General features: G+C 51.6%; 2 protein-coding genes across 6 annotated transcripts; one reads left to right on the forward strand and one right to left on the reverse strand.

The window, feature by feature from the left end:
- Positions 1 to 10334, forward strand: SMYD4 (SET and MYND domain containing 4). 2 transcript variants are annotated; one of them, XM_020803432.3, is made up of 11 exons: positions 1 to 210; positions 1589 to 1728; positions 2471 to 2615; positions 3597 to 3686; positions 3915 to 5031; positions 5182 to 5364; positions 6381 to 6553; positions 7333 to 7465; positions 8366 to 8482; positions 9321 to 9444; positions 10032 to 10334. In XM_020803432.3, the coding sequence occupies exons 2-11, from the start codon at positions 1595 to 1597 to the stop codon at positions 10192 to 10194; spliced, it is 2379 nt and encodes a 792-aa protein (XP_020659091.3). In that variant the 5' UTR covers positions 1 to 210; positions 1589 to 1594; the 3' UTR covers positions 10195 to 10334. The 2 variants fall into 2 exon arrangements, with proteins under 2 accessions (XP_020659091.3, XP_078235331.1); XM_078379205.1 differs by lacking the exon at positions 9321 to 9444.
- An 851-nt stretch (positions 10335 to 11185) lies between these two features.
- SERPINF1 (serpin family F member 1) lies at positions 11186 to 18289 on the reverse strand. 4 transcript variants are annotated; one of them, XM_078379207.1, is made up of 9 exons: positions 17578 to 18289; positions 15338 to 15546; positions 14903 to 15003; positions 14043 to 14238; positions 13813 to 13968; positions 12990 to 13193; positions 12618 to 12760; positions 12140 to 12350; positions 11186 to 11607 (listed from the first exon to the last, which is right to left on the reverse strand). In XM_078379207.1, exons 3-9 carry the CDS (start codon positions 14993 to 14995, stop codon positions 11348 to 11350), a joined length of 1263 nt encoding a protein of 420 aa, XP_078235333.1. In that variant the 5' UTR covers positions 14996 to 15003; positions 15338 to 15546; positions 17578 to 18289; the 3' UTR covers positions 11186 to 11347. The 4 variants fall into 4 exon arrangements, with proteins under 4 accessions (XP_078235333.1, XP_020659179.2, XP_020659177.2 ...); XM_020803520.3 differs by having other exon boundaries at positions 15456 to 15546; positions 17578 to 17687; XM_020803518.3 differs by lacking the exon at positions 15338 to 15546.
- Positions 18290 to 19705: the final 1416 nt, after the last annotated feature.

Raw genomic sequence — 19705 nt, forward strand, 5'->3', positions numbered from 1 at the left:
CGACGCCCTCCCGGCGCCGCGCCCCGCCATTGGCCGGCGCCTCTACCTCCGCCCCGCCTTCGCGCCACGTGATGCCGGCGCGGAGGCTCCCATTGGTCCCAGGGCGGTGCGTGAGGGCGGAAGAGCCTCCCTCGCGCTTCTTGCCGGCTTCACCGCCGACGCCGCCTCGCCGTCCCTCGCGGGCCCTCCTCGGCATTTCGCGCCTCTGAGGTAAAATATAAAAAGAGAGAGAGAAGGGAGGCGCCGCCGCCGTTCCCGCGCTTTTCGCCTCGGTGCCCTTTTCCTGCCTCGTCCGTTGACTAATTAATTAATTAATTAACTAGACACGTTGGGGGTGGTCTCTTGCCTTCCCTGCATTTGGTGTGGTGTTTGTTTTCATTTTCCGTGAGGGAAATTATTTTCCTCAGTTCTCCTCACGACCACCCTGTGAGGTGGGATGGTCTCGCTCCTCCCCCCCCCCCGCCGTCAAGGTTTGTGGCGAATGAGGGATTTGAACCCGGGGCCTTGTTACAGGAGCAACCCGTCTTTATATTTACCTCATGCTCAGATTTACACCTCTCTCAATGGCTTGTTTTAAATGTTAATGTTCTTCCTCTCGCCATGGAGCTGATTTAGGCCTTTTCTAAATCTACCCCCTCCCCGCGCACCTAAATTAGGCGAGCTGAAAATATTCTTTAAAAACAGCAATATTAAGTAAATTAGGAACCAGTGTTAAAAGCCAGCCTTTTTGGAAAGCAGCTACATTTTCTTTTTTTTAAAGTGCTACATTTAAGGTTCCTTTTAATTAATTAATGTACTTATTTCAAACATTTTTACTTTATTTTCTTAGACTTACAATAGAGCATGTTTAGCCCACCTTTCTCCTTAAAAAAGACCCAAGGGGGGGGTTACAACAATTAGGAGACAATATTTAAAGCTAGGAACAGTTAGTATACAAATATTTGAAAAGAACTGAACAAGTATTCTCTATAATTAAACAAGTATTATATTTTAAATTCAGACAACAGTACAAAACGGTCTTGGCTACCCACCTAAAGCTCTTCTTTCTATTTACTTAGAAGGGTTGAATCCCATTTTTTTTCTTTTAATATTAGATTCAGATAAAATTTGCCCTTGAGTTATATTAACTGGGTAGTTAATACAGTATCAGGTGTATCTGATACTTTGCATTTAAATTTTTCTCTCAGATTAATTTATATTTAATCTATTTCTTTTTACTTTATGTTTTATCTTCGGCTATGTGCATTATACTTACATTTTTTGTATGATTTAATTCATTTCCCCCCTATAGTTCAGCATTTTTATTAAGCTTATTTTATATTTATCTCAATAAAGATAAATAGAAACCTATCTTACGTTGCTATTTTCCCAATTCTTTAGTCTTATCTTTCTTGTGAAGGTATCTTAGTGGTAGTTCCCTGGGATTTTGTAATGAAAAAAGATAAATTGAATTTATTCTAAATTTTGTTTATAGGCTTCTTAAGCGTCAGTGGGTGAAGCTGGTAGAATTATTGGCAAGACTTGTCCCACCTCAAATAATAGTTTCCCTTTTGCCTCACTAATAGTATTTTCCTTTCTTTCCCTCTAGCTTATCATGGATTATCCAGTGGAAAAATGGAAGTTTTACGTGAGCCAGAAATGGGCTTCTCTGGAGCCATCCTTGAAGGAGAAGCTGCGTCAACCCATATTGCTCAGAGACAGTTTCTCATTGTCCCTGTCTCTCTTCCAGTAAGTATAACTAACAAAAAGATGTAAAACTTCTAGAAATATGTAAGGTATGTGGGGGAAATTGAAGCTTCCTCCTCTTTTTCTGGAGAGAGAAAAAAAACCAGAACTTTGGCACAAAACTGCAATCCTTAAAAATGAAATTAAACTAGTTTTCTGTTTTAGCAACATAAAATGCTTCATTCATGACTTCGTTAAAATGCAGAGTTGTAGTCTGTAATGTGAGTTTGAAATACAAAGATATAAAAGCCTTATCTTGCCCCAACAACATGATTTTTAGCTTAGTATATGTTTTTTTTAGCTTGAATACATGCTTAACCCGATACTAAAGAGAAAGGTAGAAGTTGTGGCATTTTCTGTATTGCCAATCACAAGTAATGTCTCTCAGACTGCCCCAAAAGCACAAGAATGCCACTTGGAATTTAATTCTGTAGACTGTGTTACTTGCAGATCTTCATGTTGTGCTGTTTTTGGCATTCCAAGTAAATAAAACCTTGTTTTTTAAAAATAGATTTCACTCCTTCTAAAAGAGAAAATCCTTTACTGACGTGTTTTCCTAGGTTTCCCAAAGTTTCAATTTTTTGCATTGGAAAAATACTTCCCCCCCCACCTCCTGAATATTTCCAAGCCTTCACGCTTCTGGATTGACATCCATGGATGCTTTGTTGGGGAGCCTGTGTGTTACCCTTTTTCTACACCAGATTCAAAATGTTACCTCTTGCCATTTTCCCCTCATCTTATATAGACATGAAGATGAAGAATATTTGTTCAACCTGTCCAGGTCCTACTGTGTGACAAAAGATGCCAAACTGGGGCTCTCTTGCAAGGAAGAAGGGAATCAAAAGTTCCGGAAGAAGGAGTACAGAACAGCTGCTGTGCTGTATTCCAGGGTAAAGTCGGGGTGGGGGGGCACAAAAGCATTCCTATACGAAGCCTGTTTATTTCACAGATGTTTGAAAAATCCTGCTCTCCACATTGGGTTAATTCCAGTCAATATGGCTTAAATTAGCCTTTTAAAATCAGCAAGGGGTGGGGTGAAGGATCTGCTCTAACTCAAGCTTCCCGCCAATGCAACTTCAAGTACAGTATTTTGTAAACTTTGGGTTACTTTCACTTTGTTTCATTCTCACAGCTAAATGTTGAATCTTTTGGACACATTGTGTACATTTTGTAGGCTCTTCTTTTACAAAGAGGATGTTTATTCCTTTTATAGGTAAAGATGTTGCCAAATTACTCTGAATAAAAAAGATTCTTTTCTTTTGGAAAAGTTATTTCTGGTGTATAGCAGGCACAATAGTTTGTGAGATTTAATGTGGAAATTTGAACAGGGAAATTATTTTATATCTGCAATTCCAATTTCCAGACTCCCCCCATCCGTGCCACCGGCAGCAGGGGAGTCGGAATCCAAAACGGTAACTTTTCCAGGCTCTAAAAAATGGGAGGAATGTACACATGTCTGTCTTCTGTCCAAAAGGAAAGCAGCAGCAAGCAAAAGTGGAACCGTGAATAGGTAAAAGTAAGGACTTTTGCTTATTGGTCAGGCTCTGTAGTGGCTAAATTCTATCAGTTGCATATACAAATACTTATGTTTAATTTAAAGGCCTTTGATATTGTGGCATGACAGCTGAAGATCCCATTCCTAGAAAAATGAACATAAATACAAGAAGCTCTGGTTCAGAGATTAGCTTTCTCATTCTTTAAAGCACAGTTCATGTTTATATATCATTTAAAAGGAATTAAATTTTGAATTAGATTTTAAGATCCGTACACAGCTTAAGCGCAGCCTTAGGGAAGGCCCTTTCTCTGTTTTCTGGCCAGACTTCCCCACCTTACCCCTCTACCTACTCTTGCTTTCCCTTTGATCTCTGCAGGCGTTGTCCCATGTAGAGGCTGGCAGCACAGACATGGCTGTGTGTTACGCTAACCGCTCTGCAGCACTTTTCCACCTGGGTCAGTTTGAGGTGAGTTTGAGGAAGATGCTTCTGCATGGGCCACAAAGGCAAGTGTCTTATTGGTGGGGCTCAGGCTGGCAGGGGCAGACGGCGGTGGATGAATATCTGTTCTCAGCATGAAACCTCATCTCAGGGCTGAACATTTGGATCACCAAGGCCTGGGGCATGTTGCAGGGTTCAGATGCCACAGAACCCTCTTCAGGCACTCAGAAGGCCTTGCTTTTGTCTGCCATACAGGTTTGTTTGGAAGACATTAAGAGGGCTCAGGAAGGGGGCTATCCAGAAAGACTGTGGCCCAAGATTTTGCTGAGGAAAGCAGAATGCCTCTTTACTCTGGGAAGATTACAGGACATGGCAGATGCTCTTGCCAGCATGGAGAACCAGATCTCTGCAGACCATAACCTGGACGGTACTGGCAGCCACCGGGACCTACTTTGCAAGCTTCAGCAGCTGAAGATCAAAGCCCGTAAGGAGGGCAGTGGCTTGGTCTCTCAGCCAGCTGCGCCCCGCAGAACCCCGTCTGAACCAGAGCCCTGGAATAGAAACAGCCGGATTCCATGCGCCTCGTCGTCAGTGAGCTTGGCCTTCTCCCTCTGCAAGGGGCGCCATTTGGTTGCTGCCAAGGATATTCTTCCTGGTGAAATCCTGGTGAAGGAAGAGGCTTTTGTGAGCGTGCTGCGCCCAGGAAAAGGCCTCCTGTCGCAAGGTAGCGCTGGGGCCGCATTGGACGGTCAGTTGGCTCCTGAAGACCTTCACTGCCACCACTGCTTGAAGGCAGTGCTGGCCTCTGTTCCCTGCCAGAGTTGTAGCTATGCCAAGTACTGCAGCCCCCAGTGTGCCCAGCTGGCATGGAATGGCTACCACAGCAGAGAGTGCTCCCTGGGGGGGCTCCTCCTTCTTCTAGGGGTCTTCTGCCACACTGCCTTGAGAGCCGTTCTGGTGGCAGGCTTTGCCCAGGTCCGCCGTTTGGTGAAGCAGTCCCACATCGAGTCTCTTGCCGAAGCACCAGGTCCTGGGATGGTCACGGAGGGGGACCTGGCCTCCATTCCTGGCTGTGATGCTGAGGGCCGGTACAGCAGCTCCTACCAGACCACCTTCAGCCTTCTGGCGCATACCGACAGACACAGTCCTGAGCTCCGGTTCCTTTGCAGCCTGAGCGTGGCTGGTTTGTGCAAGGCATTTGAAGCTCCTGATCTGGAGGCGATCGTTGATGAGAAGGATGCGTCCGGAAGTCAAGAAGAACCTCCAGCTGCTGGAGCCTCCTCAGGGCTCGAAGTCTTGGGGGAAGCCATGCTGAGGCACATGCTGCAGTTGCCGTGCAACGCCCAGGCGGTGGTCACGCTTTCTGCCTCAGGTCAGTGGGTGAGATGGCTGGGCTTGTTGAGAACTACTGCCCCCTTAGACCCATGTGGGAGCAGCCCATCAGCCCAGAGGAGGAACCAGGACCCCAGAGAGATCATGGTTGTCTCTCATCTCTGAAACCTTTTTGTCCTTTACCCTTCAGGTTCAGAAGAGGGCCCAGTGACTGGCAATGAAGAGATAGCCCTGGCCACAGCTCTCTTCCCTGTCATCAGCCTCCTGAATCATTCATGCGACCCGAATACCAGTGTGGCTTTCAGTGGCAGGACCATGGAGGTCAGAGCCTCGCATCCAATTCCCTTCGGTCAGGAGATCCTTCATTGCTACGGTGAGGAGCTTCTGCCACTTTCCAAACAATGGGGTCGGGTGGGGGCCCAGCGTTCGTGCACGGGCAGCCTTTCAAAAGGAAGCCAAAGGTAGCGGTTCGTCTTTGGCTCATCTCTGGATTTTCCTTTCTTCTTTTCCTTCCCCCCCCCTCCTTAAATGAGTGCCTCACACCTGCAGGGCTTTGGAGGTAGGAGGCTATTTCACAGTTCCTTGCATGGCAGCTTAAAATTTGCCGTTGAGGAGAGCCGGCAAAAGGTTTTCATAACCTCTTTCTGGCAATCAAGGTGCTAGTTTTCTTTCTTTCTTTTTTTTTTAAAGGATTGTATCGGAGCTGCAGAGTTTTATGATTTCAGTTTCAGTTACTGTACCTGGAATAGGAATGGATTAGGGAGCCCAGTCAGGTGATCAGTGAGATATAAATGTTTAAGTAGTGATGGGCATCATGTTTCTGGGTGACCCAGTGCATGGGATTTTTCCAACTTGAAAGAACAGGCAAGTCGGAATGAACATTGCGCATGAACAGGCGCCAGATCCAGAAGGACTAGGCTCTCTGGAGATGGGCCTGCCATGCTGTGCTCGGGCGCAGCTGCTCCACTGCAGGGCCATGCTCAAGCCAAGCCTGCCCTCTGGGTCTGGAGTCAAAGGTGGCTCCTGCACATACAGCTGTCATGCCACAGCCACCAACCACCCCACACTGTCTAACCACCTCTTGAAATCTGTGCTTCCGTTTCTTAGTTTAGACCTGAAGGAAGCAGGAATGGACATTGTTCTAATGTTAGCAAAGGCCTGGTAGTTTGTGTGTTCTTCCAAAACTGAGGACTAAAACATCAGGTTTTTGTTGTTGCTGTTAAAGGCTCCAGTTTCTGCCCAAGTAAATTCAGAACAAAACTGGGAAACAAAAAGTATGACGCCTCCTGTTCTGACTTTTGCTTGTAAGCATCCTGAGCTCAGTCTGTATTTTAATTAGTTTTTGTTGTTTTTTCTCTTCTTCTTCTTTGTTCCGCTCCCTCTCCATAGGGCCTCACCATTGCAGAATGGGGGCCTCCGAGAGGCAGGAGCGACTCCTTTCCCAGTATTTCTTTGAGTGCCAGTGTCGGTCATGCAGCAAGGAACTGAATCCCAGCTCCAAGGGCATCCCTTCTGCTCAGCCCAGCCTCTTCTGCTGCCCTGCCTGCCACCTGCCCATGCAGGTAACACGCCGCTTTTGCAGCATCCTTTCTGCAGCCCTGAATTGGGGAGCTGCACCTCCTAGAGAGTTAGGCCGATATGGGAAAGTCCTCTGCTTGTCGTCCTGAGAGGATGGGAGCAGCCTTCCCGGTCACAGCCAAACTCCCCCACCCCATCCCTGGGCAAGCATCTTTCTTCCATTAGTGCCTCACTGAGAGGAAGGGAGTGAAGTCTCCCTTCAGCTCTTGAAGGTAATGGCCTTCTCCTGCTATGGAAGACTCTGAACATGGACATGGCATAGACCCACTGCAGCTCACAGCTGTGAGGCCACAGAGGAAGGCACACATTTTCTGTGCTTTGAAATGTCTTCCCTTGGGTTCTGTCTATTGTCAGCTCCCTGCCTGTTGCTAAATCCAAAAGTCAGGGTGTGGGTGTCACTTCAGAACATGGAAAACTTGCCCACTTCCATCCTGGCAATACTGGGGGGAACACGGTTTTATTTTCAGTGAGAGCTGTGGAGATCTCTAATTGGGGATATAGTTTCCAGCATTGCTCAGGCTGCGTGGAGGCAGTCTCTGCAGTGGCCTTCTGGGAGCAGCCACCTTCCCATGGACTTCTGAGAGCTGTGGCCCAAAAACACAAATGGGCACAGCTCTAACTTTTAGTTATATTCTGTTTAGATGTTTTTGAATCCAAGTAGTTTATAAATTTCTGCGATGTACTAAATAAATAATTACTTCCAAAATGTGCATTGCTTTTCCCAGCAGTCGTAAACCTCTCCTGTCCTTACTAAACTTTCCAGGGGCAAGGCATGCTCTGTTGTTCCAGCAGAACCTGCAAAACGCAAGTCCTTGAGGAGACGTTTCAGCTTCAGCTGCGGGATCTTCAGCGGCTCACTCAGAGGGCCCTGAAGCTTCTGGAACAAGGCGAGGCAGGTGAGAAAGAGCCTGCAAGGCACATGCCAGCTCCCTGCCTGACGCTTTGGTCACAATAAGGAGGAAAGGACTTTTGGGGAAGATAGTGCGGTCTTCCTCCTGGCCGCAGAGTGGCAGCGTTGCCCCGCTTGAGCTGGGTGTGCAGATATGTTCATCCCAACTCTCCAGGCTTGGCTGTAAGAGACAGGCTTCCAGGAAAGACTGGAGTGGGAAGGCCCAGTTAAAGGAAGCTTCGAAGAAAATTCAAGAAACCAAAATGACTCAGGATCATAAAGTGTCTGTTTCTTTATTATGATGATGATTTTGCAAGCCCAGCATTTAGAGAAACCCTCTTTTGTTCATGTAACAAAGAACAGACAAAAAAAGCCCCTAAAGGATCAAAACTGAGGATGAAATGACAGGGAGCCCAAATAAAAGGTGTTACTTGACCCTCCGGGCTGGCTGTGCTTGTCAGGCTGTCGCTGGGTGTGTGGTTGCATGAAAACAGGCAGACCCTTGGTGATCTTGTGTTAGGGTGAAGGCTTTTGCAATTTTCAGAGTTCCCTCTTGTTGGCTGACTAAACCAAAAGAAGAAGGCTAAGGTTTGTTGACCCTGTGTGGTGAACACACAGCCTGATGACTACGAGCGAACCCTTTGAATCAGGAAGCCAAGGGTTTTTTGCTTTTTTATTTACAACATTTCCATGTGGCCCTTCTTGCATAATGTGGGGTCCTTACAGAGTCCTCGAAGGTAGCTGCAGTAGATGAGAAACATTAATTTAGAAAAATGCTGAGCCAGCACCATCCTGGCCCCACTTTGTGACCCGTGGAGGTATGGGTGTAGGCCTACCTTGCAGGGCTGTTGTAGGCATCCCTGAGATGGCTGATGATGTCATGCAATGTTACACATTTATTTCTCAGGTAAATCAATGGAGCTGCTGCAGAAATGCCAGATGGAGGCCAAGAAATTCCTCTCTCCGGTGCACCTGCTCATGGGGGAGATTGAGGATCACATGGCGCAGGCCCAGGCGACCTTAGGTAAGGTGCCCTTTGAAGTAAAGATTCAGGTGGGCCCCAGGAGGGCAGGTGCTTGGCATGGTCTGCCTTCCATCAGCACTACCAGCCCCTGCATCTCTACGACGGTTAAAGCCTTTGAACTGAGTATGTCTTAGGTAACCTTAACATTGAGAAGGCTTGGTGCCTTCTAAATACGTTGGAGTTCAGTTCCCACAATTCTCCAGCTAACTCTGCCCACTGTGGAGCGTGAGAGTTGGGGGTCTGTGTCTTTGGAAGAGACCAGAATGGGGAAGGCTGGCCCGACCACCAGAGAAGAGCTTTTGGAGCTGCCTCAGACCCTGGCAGGTTGGTCAGAAGCAGCATCCTGTGTCTCTCGAGGGACAGATGCCCAGAGAGCAGCAGTGGCAGAGGGGGTAGGGGGTCCTGCCTCTCTCTCCTGCGGCTTGTCCTCAGAATCCGGCCTCCTGTGGTCAGCCAGTCAGTTGCTTCACAGTGGGCACACAAATACGTGTGACCTCCAAAAATCTCCGTCAATCACTGTGGTCAGCTCTTGAAAACCCTTCTTTACACAATCAGCCCATCCCGTGAATAGGGAAAGGGCTACATTTTCTTATAGTAAAGAAACATTTAGGACAAATAAGTAAACAAACAATGATAGCAAAGCACGGTGGAACAGAGTGAGATGGCCACTGAAGGAAGATGTCAACACAAGCGTTCCCGTTTAGAGCCAAAGGATCCATGAGATAAAAGCTAATGAAACCCTAGCTGTGGGAGAGACGACCCAAGGGTTTGTAGGCCCAGCGTGTTAGATGACAGCTGGGATCCCTCACCCTGACCCTCTTTCCTTCCACTTTGCTAGGGAGGTGGCATGAAGCCTCCGGGCACTTGCGCAGTAGCATAAGGGTGGTAGAAGCCCACTTTGGCTCCTCCAGCATCGAAGTGGGCCAGGAGCTCTTCAAACTGGCCCAAGTCCTCTTCAATGGGTAAGTCCCCACCCCACCGCACCCCCACCCCTACTCCTGTTCTGCTGTGATGGCCATGGGCTATCCGTTTCATTCTTGGCCAGTTTCAAGCGGTTTCTTATGACTGCGAGAGGCTTAAAAAGCAGGGGGCCTCTGGCCACCATGTGTTGCATTTTCCCCCTCTTCCTAGGCTGAATCCTTTGTCATTTAGGGGGGTGTTTTCAAAAAGGTTTCTTTAATTTGAATATTTTTATAATTTGTTTGGTTTTCAGTGAACTGCTTGCCATAATTACAATCTGTGTTTTATTTCTTTATAAATTACTCAGGAGCCCCTTTGGATGTACAAAGGAATGTACGCATTTCATAGTCTAATCAGAAGCAACTTTTCCTGGTACTGTTTTTTCTCCTCCTTTCCTTCCTTCTCCCAGGGAACCTTTTAAAAGCCAGGTGTTCTTGCTCTCCTTATTGTCTAGTTCCTTTTCTCTGGCCCCTCCATCTTCTTGCCCAAGGGAAGACTCGAGTGGCCGAAATTATGTCTGTGGCGCTGCAGGAGAGCCCCAGCACTGTCTTTTCCTGACGCCCATGCCCGCTCCTTTCTTTGTGGCCAGGTGTGCTGTGTCAGAGGCCCTGGAGGCCACAGAGAAGGCGGAGGTCCTTTTGTCTCTCCATTTGGGGAGCCAGAGCGCCCAGGTCCAGGAGCTACAGGAGATGAAAGCCTGCCTGGAGGACTTGCTCGGAGGAGGAGACGCTGTCACAGCAGCCAGATCGTAAGTGGAAAGGGTGGACACCCACTGCCTGGGCTGCTGCTCATGTGACCTCCTGGGGCAAGTTGGAGACGGGGAGGGAGGGCAGGGGAATGCCCACAAATCCTGTGATGTTGTTGCATTCCATTAAATCCTCCTGGTCTTCTCTATTGGTCTGGAAAGCACGCACACACACACACACACTTCTCTGTTCCTTCTCTGATTCTCAATACACTGGATTTGACTTTGTGCTCAGTTGCTGCTTTTGCCTCGCAAGGCCGGTGCTGATGCCCCCCTCCTTTTCTAAGAAGCCACCTGGCCCTTTGTTGTCCCCTGAGATTCCCCTGAACCAGAAATGCAGAGGTTTGACCTGGAACTGTCACCAGCAAAACCTCTTCCCTTTCCCACTAAGTGAGGCCTCCTGCTGTGAAGTTCCCCTAAAGGCACTGAGGGCTGTCCTTGCGGCTGCCTCTGTCCATGGGGATGGATGTGGGGGAGAGGATGGGGACCTGAAGAGGCTGGTGTTTGTGCACAGAAAAGGGTGGTGGTGCTGAAAAAGAAGGCGGGGTGGAACCAGCAGGGGACCCAGAGCACTGGGTATGGCAGAGGGGGGGCAGCCTTGGATCGTCTCCTTACGCCTTGTGACAAAGAGAAAGAACAGCCACCCGAGTGAGTGACCGTCTTCTGTGCGCCCTGGTGTCAGGAGGAGGGGAGCAGGTGGGCCAGGGGCAGGTCTTGCTCGAAGGGACCCTCAGAAACACGTGCACCATTTCTGCCTTCTGCACCCGCGCTCTGCTCTCTTGCTACCCCTGAGCTCTTGTTGTGAGAGCATTGTGTCACCACCTTGCCCTGAATGAGTCCTGGAACTGGACGAAAAAACAAAGAGGCGGGGCGGGGGGGGACTTTTCTCAGCTCAGTTTCCCATCTGCTAGTTCCTGCTACTGTGTGTGGTTCAGCATTCTCTGCCGTCTGCAGAGGGTTTTCACTCTAACCTGCTGAGAGACTGTCCTTGAGGCATGTTCAAGGTGGAAGCACTTTTATTGAGGCACATATAAGCATAACCGTTGTTGGGGGGGGGGCTGGCTCTCCAAGTGCGGCTGGGCAGAGCAGCCGAGAGACTCTCCCCACCCGCCCTTTTGCTCACTTGACCACAGGCTGCGCTTTGAGGTTGGGCGAAGGGTCTAAGTATTCCGAGGGTCCAGGATTTTGCCGATAAAGAGGAGCGCTCCCGTCTCATTGTCCCAGAGCACAAACAGGAAGGGCTTGTCCAGGTTGTAGGCAATGGGGAAGTTGAGGCGGGCAGCCTCTGTGTCCGAAGGAAAGGTGGCGCTCGCTCCATCTTCGCTGAGTTCCAGAGTGATTTTGTGCTTCACATGAGAGAGCTTGAGGGGCTTGGCAGCAATCTTGCTGAAGTCGGGAGTTGAAAAGAGTGCCTGGAGCCCTGCAAGGAGGAAGGGAAGGAAGGAAGGCTGGTTAAATAGAACTGAGGGAAGAGGACAGAAGAGGAGGGAAGTGCCCCAAGAGGAGGAGAGTGTGGGGAAGGCCTGGGCCAAGCCAGCCAGGGAGGCTTCTGGGAAATCCCAAGGGTGACGCGAAGCTTCCATGTATCCCGTCAAACAGGCAGCAGGCACAGGATGAATGCAGGGCAGGGGTGAATATGAAGAGAGCCCTTCAATAAGGCTTCCTCTGGCCTTACCCCAGGAAATTCTCCAGCAGAGAGGAAGTCTTGAAACTCCTGGAAATCTCCAGGAATTGCTGTTCACCTTCTAAATAGAGCCACGAGGACCCTCCATCATCAGGACACCAAGAGAGAGCAATGATTCAAAACCGGGGGGGGGGGAGACTTCTGGCCACTTTTGGCTTTAGCCTTCCTGTGGCTCAGCGGTTTGTATGGACACCAGAGGAAAAAGCCTGTGTCAGCACCACTGGCCCTCATCTCTTAACTCAGAAGGAGAGCCTGGCCGAGTACATACGCATTTCCTGGAGAGTGTTGGTCAGCTCAGCCTCGCTGGTCAGCTTGAGCCGTGGCATGGTGAGCGTGGCATGGACTGTCTTGAGCTGCTTGTCTACGTCGTGGACAAACTCTGAGGTCAGGCTCTCCTCAATCAGAGTCATATTCTGGGTCACGCTTTCAGGCAGGAAGAACATGGCGCTGAGGCTTCCCGTCAGGGGCAGCTGAGCAATCTGGCGCGGCAGGAGTCGAGAGAGGAAGCAAATGGTTAGGCACTGAAATCCCACGGGAGTTCTTCCCGCCCTTTCTGCAGGATTTTGGGACACCACCACCACCACCCTTGCCGGAGGTGGGACAGCTCTTTAGCTTCCTTTATGCTCCCTGGCTTATCTGTCCTCACAGGTCCAGGAGAAGTGGAGAGGAAGAGGAGGGTCCCTTGTTCCTTGCTGGAAAGGGCGGGGGGGGGGACGTGGTCTGCTGGTACTCTTACACTTACTGACCTTGCAGTTGAGCTCGGAGTCGTAGCCGTATTTCAGGATGGCCCGAGGGGCTGCCATCATGGGCACTCTCACTGTCCTGTCCTCGTCCAGGTGGAAATCGTGGAGCTTGGTTAGCTTGGAGTCAAAGCGGGTCACCCATTGCCCTGTAGTCGAGAGGGACAAAGAGGAATGCTCACCTTCCTGGCCTCCTCCCTGAAACAGCGACTCTTCCTGGGGACCAGCGGAAGGCATCACCAGGTCCTCCACCTTCCCATTAGATCCAAACACCTTGCAAGTGAAAAATTCTTCCCTGACTGCATAGTTGGACCTCTTCTCCCTTTAAGGAATGCACGCGCGCCGCCCCACAGTTTCTGTGAGGCGTTTTCCCCTTACCTTTGAAAGAAGCTGCCCCGAGGAGGAGGATGCTAATGCCGGCAGGGATCTCCCCAAGGAAGCGGGTGACCTTCCCTCCAGTCCTCTGCTGCACCCAGCTGTTGATCTCCTGGAGGTCCACACGGACGTTTCCACTCAGCACTCTGGGACGGACCCCGTAGGACTTCTCCAGCTCGTTCACGAACCCAATTTTCATTCGTAGCCCTCGGGAGAGAGCAGAAAGCCTGTCCTATTCAGCAGTGCCAGGAGTCAGGTCCAGCATGTGGGTCCCGAGCAAGGCTGTCTGCCGACAGTGCCATATTCTAAAGAGCTACAGGCCCAAGACTCTGTGGGCAGCAGAAGCACATCCATGCCTCTCCTTCAGAGTGTCAGCCGGCCTTTCCTCTTTCTGGTGCCCAAGGCAGCCGACAGCAAGGCGGCCATACAGCCCTAAACACATCCCATTGCATTTGGTGTTTGAAGCTGATGTGGTTCAGGCTTTTTTATGATTAAGATGGGAGAGCAGCAGTTGTCTCCAGCTGGGAGATCTGGGAGAGAACCCTGCCAGAAACTCAGGAGAGAGAGCCATGGCTGCCTGACGGGAGTTGGGAGAACCAGGCTCTGTGGGCAGCGAGGATTTGTCTCTAGAGGAGACACCCACCCCTCTTTCTAGCTCCTGAGTGGTCCTGGGGGCATTGCAGGTGTGACTGATTTGATCCGGGGATAGTGTGCAGGCGCCACGAGAGCCCTTTGTTGACTCACAACAGTCATCCACCATGCCCCTGGTTGCCTCTTGGACACCCCACCCCACCCCACCCCTGCCCACCCCAAGACACAGATGTACTTCTCTCCATGACAAGGCGGGAAACGGTCTTCAGGCCTTTGGAGGGAGCCGTGAGGCTGGCCAGGAGCTCCTTGTATGTGTTGTGGATCTCCGCCTTGTTGAGCATGTCATAGAAGAGAGCACGAGCGATGAAGTCTTCCGTCCGTTCTCCAGCACCTGCCAGCCACAGAGAAGATGTGTCAACTTCTGCCTCCCCCACGCTGGCTGCCAGCGTCGGAGCAGGAACTCACCCAGGGAGAGGCCTGAGAGGCCTGTGGCAATGCTGAAGGGTGACAGCAGGACGTTGGCGGTGGGCACCCGACTGGATTGCTGCCGGAAGAGGTCATAGCCGAAGTTGGAGACGGCGGCAGCCAGCTTGTTCACGGGGCTCTTGTAGAAGGGGTCTTCCTCCTCCTCCTCCCCTGGGGCACCCCCTGCGTTGTCCACCTTGAAGGGACAGAATGAGCTTGCTTTAGCATCGCTGTAGCCTAAGACCCAGACAGAGTAAAGAAGGGAGAGGGCTCTCCTTTCTCAAGCTCCCCAGGGCTCTTGAGGAAAGAAAGCCATTAAGGTGAACCGAGGGTATCCTGAAAACCAAGGAGTTCTCCTGTCGCCCTTTAGAAGTGAACACATGCGCCCTTGGCTTGGGCTTTTGTGGGCTCCACCCCACTTCTTCTGAGGTGGGTCCAGCAGGCTGGTCTCTGCAGAGACTTAAGCCAAAGAACTCCGGCCAGTCCTCAGAACACCACTGGGCTCTCAGTTCTGATGCAGTAGACATTCAGGGCTGCCCCTCTGGGAATTTCCAGCAGGGGATTAAATACTCTTCAGAGAGAGCAGTTGTGGTTCAGCAGGCAGGAGAGCCCGGCTGCAGAGCCGGCAGCTGAAGCACAGCAGGGGAGAGACCCCCGTTGGGCTTTTCACCTCCCAGGTGCCGTGTGTGATCCCAACCTTCCCCTGCCAACACACTTTGGCTCTGTCCCCCGATCGGTCCACCCTGCTCCCATCTCCTCCTTCCTTTCAAACATGAACTGTGTGACTAAAAGTGCCTGGCTAATCGCTTCAGGCCCATGCTCCGCATTTCAGGAGGTGTCCTGGGCCTCCCGAGACTGACCTGTGGGTTGGTGTTTGTTGACCCACCATCTTGGCTTCTGCAGGGGGAGGTGGCCAGCAGTCCCAGCCACAGGAGAACCACCAGGTTTGGCATCGTGGAGCCTGGAAGAGGAGGACGAGGAAAAGTGGACAAGGGGAACGGCTTGGAGACTTTGTCCCTTGTCCTCAGCTGGCCTCCTCCGGCGGGGGAAGCGCCAGCTCTGAAAAGGGGCCTGAGGAGAAGATCTCTTCCTCTTAAGGCTTGGCACCTTCATTTACAAAAGAGGCAGCAGCAGCAAACCGGTTGTCTTTATTGCCATGAGGAGAGGACCTCCTTGGGCTCCCACTTCTTTGCCCCTCCCTCCCTCCCGCCGCCACCACTGGATAAGTGACAAAAAGAGGGAGAATAAAAGATGGAAGCAGAGTTGAAACACTAGAGGAGCAGCGGCTTAACAACCCCAATTGAAGCTGCAGATCCGTCCCTCGGGCAATAGAGGAGATCCTTCCTCAGTGTTTGATTTTCTCTTTGAGCAGCAAAGCCTGTAGAAACTCAGTAGAACTTGGTGGCGACTGACCAAGAACGAGATCTTGGAGCTGAGGAAGGGTGGCTGACGGGAAATGCGGATCCTGTGTGTGGCCGCTGTGTGAAATGAGGATGAAGCCAGCCTGTGAGAGAAAAGGAGCAGATGAGCCTTTTTGCCCTTTTCTGCCCGCAACGCCTCCCAGATGTTTACGGAGGATGGGCTTAGCTCATGTTCTGTCCAGTCCAAAGGGTTGTGTGTCGTCCCGGAAAGACACAAACGTCATGTCCCCGAAAGCTGGCGCCATGAGGGCTGGGGCGGAGATTCAAAACTTTCATCCTTCCAAGCCTATAATTAAAGGGAAGGCCATCCTTGAAGCGACCAGATGGGCCGCCTGGCCAAGGCATGCACCTTAGATTCACGCGTCCCTAAAGGGAAAACATTTTTGACAGCACCTGAATGAACCTCGGAAAAGCCCCCAGGGATTATAGGACTTGGGGGTGGCTTGTTCTGGACGGCTTCCCCAGCAGGAAGGAGCAGCTGCTGGGTTCTTGGCCTTCTTTCCCATCTTGCATCCTTCGCGAAGGGACCTTCTGACCTAGGCGATCCCTGTCACAGCCTCACCTCCTGCCCTGCTAGCTGCCCCCCTTTCCCCTTGAAGTCTCCCCTGGGTCTGCGTTTCAGACGGTCAGTGAGGCTCCCCTGGCTTAGCTTTGAGAGCCCAAACTCATCAATCCCTTGACGGTGCCATGGGTCTGAAGCAACTCTGCTCTCCCAGTTTTAGGGGGCTGGCAGTTCTCAACCCTCGTCACTCAGAAATGCTTGAAAGAGGAGAGTGGAGCAAGCCTCAGCCTCAGGAGGGATGTTGTTACGCAGAGGGTACCCTGCCCCAGTGGCCTAGCGGAGGGGTGAAAGGGCTTTGGAGAGCAGTGGGCAGCTGGCAAGAAGTAGCCACGGAGCTGGCCACACTCGTCTGTTACATCGGAGGCAGCATCAAAAGCAACCAAGAGTTTGGTGGCACCAAGAAAACTCTTCAAAGTGCTCTTCGAAGCCTCAGCGCTTTTCGTTCTGGGTGCAGCCTTGAACCAGCAGCCGAGGGTCCGCCCATAGCACGAGTCTGGAAGGCGCTGCAGGACTCTTGGTGGTTTTGACCAGGAGTAGGTTCCTGCTGAGCCCAAGCGAAGCCCTTAACACCCCTATCGTGGTGGACCTCAGTCAATCGTTCACTGCTTTCTGACTTGATCTTCCTTCCCCGTTGGAAGAATTTTCCCAGATGCTTCCAAGAAGCCGTCCTGGAATCTGTCTGCGTTCAGCTCTGCGCTCCTAAACATCTGGGTTTTATTAGCCCAACTCCCAAGAAGGCCGCCAGAAGAGAGCCTGAGAAGGAGGCCTCTCCACTTTAGCCCAAGAGGAGTGTGGTTCTTTCCCGGGGCCGGCTGCCTTGTCCTCTGCAAAAGATCCTGCTGAAGAGAAGGGGCTCCAGGAGCCAAAACCCTTACATAGGAGAAAGGCAGGCTGCTGCCCGACAAAAGGGAAGAAGGGCTAGAAGAGGTGGGTTTCTTAAAGCTGGCTTTGGCAACTGCCAGCAGGATCGGGTCGGGTGTGGGGGCACGAGGGCAGTGAAGGAGCAGGGCCTTTGCCAGTGGGGGGTTTAACCTCCAAGGCTGCTTCCTTTCTCAGAGGCGGCCCCTGGCTTTCTCCCTCAGGGCCAAACCTCAAGTGAGGGGGCCAAGGCCCTCCTTTCGTACTGCCAGTCTGACGCTCAGGGATGCTTCTCTCCATTGGGGGGGGGGGGGAATACAGAGATAGAAATGGCCTGGCTTTACAGATGGAGGCCGTTGACTCCGTCATGTTTCCTCTCCGTCCCCGTCTTCTTTTCTTTTGCTTCTGTTAAAGATGGTGAGGAACACTTTGGTAGCAGGAGGTGGTGAAAGACCTCCGCCCCCGGGGTAGGAGACCGTCTTGAAGGGGAAGGCATGTGCTTCTTTCCCCACCAAGTCTCCCAACCCATGAGAACATCCTCACACCCGCTTCTCTTCTCTGAGGAGTACGTGGATGTGCGCAGGGTCCTCCCTCCAGTCCCTCTTGAGCCCCGTGGTCTGCTTGCCCTGCTGCTTTCGGCCACCAGGAGTGACCTCTCGGGGACAGCGCCTAGGAGTGAGTTCTTTCTCCTTACCTCAGTCTCTGTCCTCCTCCTCCTCCTCCTCCTCCACTGCAGTGCTACGGGACCAGGCTGTGTGGGAAAGAGCAGGGGGAAGCCTGACGCTTATAAGGGGGGCACTCCAGCTTCTGCTAAGGCAGCCTGCCAGCCAAGAGAGAGAGAAACTCTCCCAGCCCAGCCATTAGCAGGCGTCAAGTTACAAGCGTCTCTTAAAGAAGCCTCCTCCTGTTTTTGACAGGCAGCTGCGTGGCCAGCTGTAGCGAGCGAGCGCAAGTGGGGAAAGGGTGCCTTGTAGGGGTTCTCAAAGCCAAGAGCTTGTTTCAGAGAGAGAGAGAAACATGAGAAAAGTGCTTCCAGGATTGAGTTGTGCGGGTTTGTGTGTGTGTGTGAGAGGGAGCAGCTTCAACACACAGCCTTCTCTCTGGACAAAGACACATAATCCATGAGATGCACACATATGGCCTACATGGACAGGTTGTGTAGCACTTAATGCCTTAAAAAGCCCAGCAACCACAACACGGAATCAGGTATTAAAAGAAAAACAACCACCGCGGCCTTCTAACCACTCTCTCATCGTCCGCTTGCTGGAAACGGCACATGCGTAGCGGAGTTAAACTGAAGCACTGCACCACTGGCAAGGGTTGTTGGCCTTCTCATTGCCGAGGGTGGATTCCACGTGGATGGGCCAAGTGCTGTGTGGTTGGAGGAGTGAAGTCTCTCCAAGGGAGTGGCACACTTGAGGGCGCTCGGGGCTCCCTCCCTGCGTCGCTCTTTTCACGTAAAACCTTGTGGATTTACTTGGAAACTTGTGTCACTGAAAATGGTAGCCCCGGATGAACCATCAGACTTGTTAGTCCCCTACAGCGAAGCAGCGGAGTGTTCCCTGTGCACCTCAAAGGCAGACCCATTCCCGATGCCACAAACCTCCGTGGCCTCTGGTGACTTGTGTTACCCTCTGATGCCATGAGGTGGAGCCTGGCTGGAGGCGCAGGCCTCTTTGGGGATATAACGTTGCATCGAAGGGAGGAGATCCTTTCGGCCCAGCAGGGTGGGTTTGGGCCAGCGGAACAACACCCTTGTGTCCCACGCGCCAAAGACTCTGGGTGGGGGAGACACAGCCAGACGCTGGGTGGAGTTCTCTGTGAATCCTGGAAGGAGCGCAGTGCCAGTGAAGAGAGGAGCAGAGCTCAGAAGGGGCTCTGCGTCTTTGTCACGGGAAAAAACGGCCTCGGTTTTGGGCCAGGTTTTCTCCCTCGGCCACCGAGAAGGGCCTGCCGAACATGGCCGAAGAAGTAGCTTTTCCGGGGCCTCATTCTGAACAGTGTCTGGCCGCGCATTCCTGGAAGGATTGCGAGGAGACCCGTTTGCAACAGACACACGGACGCACAGACACTCTGAACCTAGTCTTCAGCCTCCTCCCTCTTGCAGAATACTTGTCTACCTTGCGTGATTTCTTATCTCAGGAACCTAGGAAGCGAGCTGCCTTCCTGCTGAGGCCTTCTGGCCCTGGGCCTCTCTTCGGCCACCGATGCAGCTGTGGCTCTTCAGGGCTGCCAGCCCCACTGGGAGATCCTGGGTTCTCCCTGATGGCCTCTCATCCAGGGACTGCAGCTCCCGGAGGCTGACCGGATACGTCAATCTGTTGTCTTCTGCCCCCAAACCCAAACTAAAAATAATCTCCCACTCTTGACCACTTTCCTTCAAGGGAGGTTCTGGGTTGCTTTCTGCAGCTTTTCCCACCTCTGTGACCCCCCCTCCCCCTATTTCCGAGGCTCAGCCCCTGCCAGCACAGTGGCATCCAAGAGGCAGCTGTTTTATTTCCTGCTTTTTCTCCAAAAAGGCCAACATCAGATACTGTGACTACAGCTGCATAATTTTCTCCGGATGCGTTTCTGCGGCCACTCAGAAGGAGCGGTTTTAGGCTGGGTTTCTTTCAAAGCGGCTGCGACAGGATATGTTAGAGCCTTGTAGCAACGCCTGCTGCTGAGGTGATGTACAGGAAGAAGTCCCCAAAGGGGGTGGCAGAAGGAGGGGAGGTCCTACCACCAGCCCTTTGGTGGGCCTGATCCCGCCACCTCAAATCAGTTCTCTGGAGGCCGTTTTTGAAGCCTCCCTTGATTCTCTCTGCAAGAGACGCAGTTAG

The sequence above is a fragment of the Pogona vitticeps genome, chromosome 7, assembly GCF_051106095.1.
Source record: "Pogona vitticeps strain Pit_001003342236 chromosome 7, PviZW2.1, whole genome shotgun sequence".
NCBI lineage: Eukaryota > Metazoa > Chordata > Lepidosauria > Squamata > Agamidae > Pogona > Pogona vitticeps.